The sequence below is a fragment of the Sinocyclocheilus anshuiensis genome, unplaced genomic scaffold (genome assembly GCF_001515605.1).
Source record: "Sinocyclocheilus anshuiensis isolate Anshui unplaced genomic scaffold, SAMN03320099.WGS_v1.1 scaffold132, whole genome shotgun sequence".
Classification (NCBI taxonomy): Eukaryota; Metazoa; Chordata; class Actinopteri; order Cypriniformes; family Cyprinidae; genus Sinocyclocheilus; species Sinocyclocheilus anshuiensis.
Genome location: NW_015555730.1, coordinates 541,660 through 549,077, shown reverse-complemented (window position 1 = coordinate 549,077; position 7,418 = coordinate 541,660). Strand labels below are relative to the sequence as shown.

Genomic DNA, 7,418 nt, shown 5'->3' with positions numbered 1-7,418 from the left:
GTTAAAACAAGTGCCTCATCCGGGTATTTAAAGTTCACATTTTCTTTTAGGAATTTATAGTGTTAACACACTAATCACATTTAATCACTATATAAACTAAAATTGGCATAGAATTGTGCATAAGTACACAAATTGGGACGCACCTATTAAGCCATGTTAAGCATTTTAGAATAACCCGCTGTTTACTGATTGATACACTGCACTGAGGTGCTGTCTATGGAGATGATCTAAAATATTTGTGGCTTGAAACAAATTGAAACTTGACTGGTCTGAAGCCCTATGAGTTCTGTGGAATTCTATGTTTTGCCCTCCAGGTCTCTGCAGCAGTCACATGACTAACTTTGAATTATCACTTTAAGTGGTTTTGAGACGTATAAAAAATAAGATCTGAAAGAAACAGTGTTCTGTATTTGAGACAGACCTGTAGTAAGCTCCAGCTCTCCTCTCTGTAGGATTATAGACATCATGAGTGTGAGTTGTGGGGCGCTTTCAGAAAATGTCTCAAATAGACGAAGCATCTGAAGATCATGGTTCAGGTACACAGCTACACCCTCTGTGAAACTGTTAGTGTGCCGAAGAAAATGTGTTGTGGAAATCTCTATCACCCCAGCATACCTGTCAATACAAGGTACTTGCTTTTACTCAAGCAACACTTTACAACAGCCAACATTGAGGCCACAATTTGGATTTTGCTCTGCATTTGAAGTACGTTTTATTTAGATTTGTAAACAGATTGACTTTCAGATTTCATTCAAAATATCTTAATTTTCATTTTGGAAATACATGAGGGTGAGTAAATGATGATGAAGTATCTTATTTCTGTAATAAGGGATCTTCTAAAAAATATATACTAAAGTGTACTGAAAATTGAGAAGCAAATCTGTCACAGACCTGAGGTAGACTCCGAGCTGCAGGAAGTGGAATGGTTTGATCAATAAATGCCTCTTTGCAAATGTCTCCACCTTAGTCTCAATCTTCTCCAGGGAATCAGAGTACCAGAGCCAGCTGAACACCTGTAACAACACTGAAGAGCCCAGCAGCAGAAAGATCATCACTGCCATATACACATAGGCCCCATCCTGATAAAATGACACAACAGTCCAAATGTCCAGCGCTATATCCAGCAGGAACAATAACAGTCCCACCAAAGTAAACAGGTATTCCAATAAATGAAATAAAGTGAATCTCTCCTGAGTCTCCACCATGATTCAGTCCAGTGTGAGAAACCTTACCATAGATCATGTAATGTTTTTTCTGTAGAGATATATATACTGTTAAAAAGATCTGAAACAGAAAGTAAAGTTAACATCCACTCACAACTCCTCCCATGTCACTTTGAATGATTAGTCACGCATCAGAAGGTGTGCTCGACTTGAGCGAATAAAGATCAGACGGCTCCTATGCTTCTCGGTAATTTGATATAGCCTAGTCCAGGGGTAGGCAAGTTCGGTCCTAGAGAGCCGCAGTCCTGCAGAGTTCAGCTCCAACCCTGAAAACAAAACGTTTGATTAGGTTGGGAGCTGAACTCTGCAGGACTGCGGCTCTCTAGGACCAAACTTGCCTACCCCTGGCCTAGTCCTACACCGATCGGTCTGCGCAGCGCTACTTCAGGTCAAACACACCTGAACTCGAATATAAACATTTGACCAAACTCACAGGAATCGATTCAAAGTAGTATTTGCTCACTATGCTTAATTTATAAATCTAAAGCCCAGTAGCTACTGAGCAGTGATTAATAGCCTATATATATATATATATATATATATATGTCCCCTTTTTCAAAAATATTCAAAAGTGCCCCTCTCAGACAGACACTAGCAATGATATTGTGGTCAGTAAAACAAAATGCATTTGAATTATAATTAACATGACAATGTGTACAAAACAGTAAATAATCGCTCAAAAGTCGAAAAATTGTTGTTTATCTTTACATATCTGTCAATCTGAGGCGTTGCGGTTGCGTGCGTTTTGCTTGATATTCCAGATATTCCATAGTCTGCTCGGAAACCTCTCAAGGCATATTTCAGTGAGTGGGTCGACGGAAGGAAAAAATAAACCAAACAATATTTTAATAATTTTTTTCAATAAATAATCAAAGCTAGTGTGTCGATTTAATAAAAAATCCATATATTATATATTTTAGAATATTACATAATTCATCAATGCCTGTTTGTCATGTATATAATAGGCTACACCAATCATGATCTGGCACAAGTTCAAATTTCATTGGACAACAATGTGAAGTGCAGTGGTCATTTCCCGTTCTTATTCATAAATCGGTTGAAAATTACATGGGACAGAAGAGCTTACATTTGTGCAGTGATCTGGATATGCGGTTTGTCTCGTTTTATAAATCAAATTGCATTGCTAAGAAAATGGATGCTAAATGACTACAAAAGCACTGCACAAAACCGTGCAGTGACAAAAGTCGCAATAATGGTAAGCAGTATTCAATACACTTATATTTATGTATGTTGATACTCCGTTTACTATTCCATGAAACTTTGAAACCCAAGTGCCACCTAAGCCTATTATGTGAAGTGTCAGCTGGCGAAATGGTGACGTGAAAGGACTTTAGTATATTATGCAGCTTTATGAAAGTGTCTCATGCTCATCAAGCTAGCAAACAACTGTAATATTGTGAAATATTATTTCAATTTAAAAGAATGTTTTTCTAATATACTTTAAAATAGTATTTATTTCTGTGATGCAAAGCTGAATTTTCAGCATCATTACTCTAGTCTTCAGTGCATGATCCTTCAGAAATTATTCTAATATGCTGATTTATTATAAATGTTGGAAACTGTTTTGCTGGATTTTTATTTATTTATTTTTTTAATGCTTTATCAATACTTTATGAATGAACCTGTGATACTTTTTTGGGGTTCATTGATAAATAAAAAGTAAAAAAAACAAAAAAAAAAAAACAGCATTTATTAAAAAAATAGATTTCTAGACAATTTAGATTTAGATTTTAGATAGATTTCTAACAATATAAATCTTAACAATCACTTTTTCTATCAATTTAACAAATCCTTGCTGAATAAAATTAATTTCTTTCAAAATAATAATAAAAAAATAAATACTGACCTCAAGCAAAGTCCAATGTAAAAACCTGTTCCTGAATCAAAACGTGTTGAGAACCACATTTGCATTAAAGTAAACAGGGAAAGAAAACTTTAAGTGACCCTTGGGAAGGCACATGGGGAGCAGGACACACACAAAACATGGAACAGAGTCTGACAGCAAGAGGTTGTTTTGGGTGGTTTACTGTTTTATTTTTTAATTTGGCTAAATTTATCATTTTACCATCTCATCACAATCTGAGGTCCCATTCTTGTCAATATCACAAACAAGTTATGCAACTACACACGTTTAATAATATGGTAGGATAAGGTAGGCTATACTTTTTTGTCCCAAAGGGGAATTTAACTTGGGCTCAAGAAGAAGAAACTGCATCACATAAATAACAATAAAACTCACAACATTTAGCACAAATGCATAATCACAAGCCTATAAACAATTATAAAAACCTTAAAGACTTTATACTGTAGTCAAGTCTCTTAGCTCTATTTAATACAGTACTATTTATTCAGTCTACAGCTTGGCATTCTAAACCTCTTCCCTGGTGACAACATTTCAAATTCAAGATTCAGAAAGTGTGTTGAATCATTTAAAATCTTATGTACCTCCCTTAGCACTGAGTTTTCAAAGATTATTCCATACAGATATTTAATATATGACATATATTCATATATAAAATGAGTTTCAGTGTAGTCTTTGACAACTACCAACATACCTTTGTCAAGAAATCCTGAAGGAATGAAAATAGAATTGGAAATATTAACCATTTAGAAAACCAGTCCTAATGGAATCAAACCCAAAACCTTCAAAGTGATAATTCACCCAAAAATGAAACTTATATCATCATTTACTCACCCTCATGCTGTTCCAAACCTCTATGAATTTCTCTCCTCTTTGGAACACAAAAGATATTTTGAAGAAAGCTGGTTTTCAGGGACCATTGTGCTGAATGGATTAAAACACTCCGGTTACTAACATAACCTCTGTTCCCTGAGATAAGGGAATGAGCGTTGCCATAACACACTTATGGGGAATCTCCTGTTTACTCTGATACTGAAGCTTGATTTGTTCATGTTCTTGTAACTGCATTTACTTCTATGTACGTTGGCTCAGAGCTCCATTCGTCAGAATCTTACGACTGTCAGTGACAGCCGCTGACTCGCATGCAGTGGGCAACTTTTTGAGCAATTTTGCTTGGCAACTTTTTTGAGCAATGTTGCTTGGACACTTTCTCATTGAGAATATGTAACACATTTCTATCTGGATAAGTTAGATCCATCGTGGGCCCTGTGTCTCACCTGGTTGCCTGTTGAAGGCAACATTGCTCAAAAAGTTGCCCGTGTATCATCAGCCATATAGCACGGTTGCATACACAACGGTCGTTCCTTATCTCAGGGAACCGAGGTTACGTTAGTAACTGGAGCATTCCCTATCGAACGGTCTTTCCCATTGTGTTAACATGCTTATGAGGAACACATCTAATAGTGTCGTGCTATAAGCAAGTGCAAAACTGGCTGGGGACTAAATAGCAGGACCTTTTCCTCTCACAGTGGGGATTAGGTGAATTAAGCAGACAAAATTTGTGCCTGGAAGGCATGGACGTCTAAGTTGTAAAACCTCGTAAAGGTTGATGGCGACAACAAGCCAGTGGCCACACAAATATTATCATTAAAAATCCCACTGGACCATGCCCAGGAGGAGGCCCTCACTCGGATAGGACACTGTAAGCCCTCTGAGGCATAAGTCAGGGCTATCGCATCAACCATCCAGTGAGGTCTCTGCTTCGTAGGCAAGTCTTGGTTTGAGGGTGACTTTACAGTCATAAGGACCAAACTCAAGGAAGTACTGATCTACTCACTTGACCAACATTAATACCAAAAGGAGGGCGGTCTTAAGCGTCAAGTGCCTAGAGTTGGGCTACATTGCCCCTGGACAGCATGTCCGCTCCTTGGTTCAGTCTGCCCGGCACATGAACTGCTCTCAGTGAGAGTAGATTGTGCTGTGCCCATAAAAGGAGGCAAAACCCTGTAAAAGGAACGTGACCTGAGACTGCCTTGGTGATTTATAAAGGCTACCACCCTCATGGTGTCCAAGCAGATCAGGACATGGTGCCCCTTTAAGGCCAGTAGGATGGCTTTCAGGGCTAAAGAAACTGCCATCATCTCAAGGCAGTTGATGTGCAAGCATTGCTTCATGTTTGACCAGGAGCCAAACACCGGTCTGCCCTCAAACAGTGCTCCCCAACCTTAGTTAGAGGCATCTGTCATGACCACCTTCCTTATAGAGGTCAGGCTCGACAGGATGCCAGGCACCAAGCGTGGGACGATACATGAGCTTTGAGCCATTATTGAAGGGGCCGCATGTGAACCAGGCCCAGAGGGATCATAGAGGAGGCGACTAACATAAGGCAGAGCATCCTCTGAAAAATAGTTTTTAATGCGGATCCCCAGGGCATATCTGTGCGAAGATCTGTTTCAACTAGATCACTTCGGCAGGAAGTGACACATGGCCTGCGATGACTTCTGAGCTGCTGTAAAATGTTTGGCAAATACATCCACGTCAGGGCCTAACAGTCCCTTAGGAGAGATTGGGGAGTCGAGGAAGGCGACCCTGTCAGCATCTCTAATCTCCATCAAATTTAGCCAAAGGTGGCGCTCTAGCACCACCAAATTGGCCATGGCCTTGCCAATTGCCTGCACAGTGGCCTGTGTGGCGCACAGAGCCAGGTTTGAGCAGTGGTTGTCCTGCAGGGCTTAGATGGATGTGCTGCATGGACTTTTACCCCCAGGGCCGATGAAGGGCAGAGATGCGCAGCGACTGCTTGTTGGCCGCTGGTGAGAGGAATATTGACGCATTCTTTCAGGTACCACTTGTCTAAAAGATTAGACGAGTGGTACTGGTCCAGAGCCGACCAAGCTAGGCCAAGATACTTAACAGCCTTGGTAAGAACACGGATCAGCTCACTGTTCGCGCTGGGCTGTGTTCGTAGAGATGAAGTGGAGGGTGTCAGGATCTTCACCAGCACACGCCCACTCCTCTGTGTCAGAAACTGTCAATGACATAGTCATCAGTGACAACTTCCTCCTCAGATCTACTGAAGTAAATCAGACCGCTCGCAGCCGATAAGGGGCGTTGATCCTCACGTGTGAAGCACACAGGCAAATCGAGGCATTGCGGGGAGAGTGAAGCAAGTGGGCCTTGTGCTGGCGTGAATTCGCTCGAGCCAGATTGAACCTCGCTGCTCTGCTGTTTCTTCCTCCGAGACTTCTGGGAGGGAGGAAACAGGAGAGCACCGGGAGGGCTGGGGAGGACCACTTTTGTGAAAGAGGGCGATCTGCAAGCAAAACATGTCGAGACTCATACTCTCGCAGTGAGAGCATTCGGTCCCAGTGAGCACAGCCTCAGTGTGGGCGCTGCCCAGGCAAGCAACGCACATATATGAATCTTATATGTTGTGTCGCTCTTTTTGGAGTTTTTGTCAGCCCACTCTCATTTTGAGTTCCATGAAATACACAGAAAAGCCATATGGGTGTGGAACGTTAGATGGTGAGCAAATGATGACACAGTAACATTAACAAAAAAAAAATTATGTAATTAATGAATGTAACAATTAGGGCTGTCAGTTTAACACATTAACTTCATTAAAGCTGCAGTCCGTAACCTTTTTTTGGTTAGGGTTAGGATTATGTGTTTATGAAACACATGTGAATGAAATTAAATTATATTCCAGTTTTAAATGTGCTTTTGATTACAGATAGCCTGGGATTACACAAGATTTGTATTTTAAAGACTACTGGTTCGAAGGGAGCATAATTTGCTTTTTGGGATTAAAGAATTTCTTAATATGAAATTCAAATGGTATGAGAGTTAGAGATTAGACTGTACAGAAATTGAAATCTACACGCTGTAGCGTCTGCGTAGAATCATGCATGATCTTTGGGATTTTATGGCTTAAGAGACCCTTTTAGCCTTTGACATTTGCATATAAATTACAGTCCTGGTCACAGACTTTACGTTAATCAGGGTTCTCTCCCCTTCTTCTCTCTCACTTTACCACTCACTTATTTAAATTTAGTTTAAACGGTGTTTGAATTCAAATTTAAAGTTAATTTCTGTATTCTAGCCTATATTTTTGTTCACCTATAGGTAACACTCCCCCTAGTGCTTAGTTGGTGAAGTGACAGTTGCCTCCACGGCGGATCACAGTGAGCTGCCACGGGATCCAGACTGAATCACCTCAATCCATCACTAAGCCTAGCCATAGAATACTGACCCATCCAGCTAGCGAAACCCCAAAATCAGGTTGCTCCTCAATCTTTAAGGTAATTAGCCGA

At 40.2% G+C, this 7,418-nt stretch overlaps 1 protein-coding gene and 1 long non-coding RNA gene across 2 annotated transcripts in view; one reads left to right on the top strand and one right to left on the bottom strand.

Moving 5' to 3' along the window:
• The window catches only part of LOC107672812 (XK-related protein 8-like), a 9,675-nt gene extending 8,390 nt beyond the window's left edge, over positions 1–1,285 (bottom strand). The window contains exons 1-2 of the mRNA XM_016466180.1: positions 892–1,285; positions 422–615 (exon numbers count right to left, since the gene is read on the bottom strand). Coding sequence (XP_016321666.1) covers positions 422–615; positions 892–1,205 — 508 coding nt within the window. The 5' untranslated portion in view covers positions 1,206–1,285. The remainder of the gene's footprint in view (positions 1–421; positions 616–891) is intronic.
• Positions 1,286–2,530: 1,245 nt separating this feature from the next.
• The window catches only part of LOC107672869 (uncharacterized), an 18,716-nt gene continuing 13,828 nt past the window's right edge, over positions 2,531–7,418 (top strand). The window contains exons 1-2 of the long non-coding RNA XR_001632347.1: positions 2,531–2,540; positions 5,021–5,023. This is a non-coding gene — a long non-coding RNA (uncharacterized LOC107672869). The remainder of the gene's footprint in view (positions 2,541–5,020; positions 5,024–7,418) is intronic.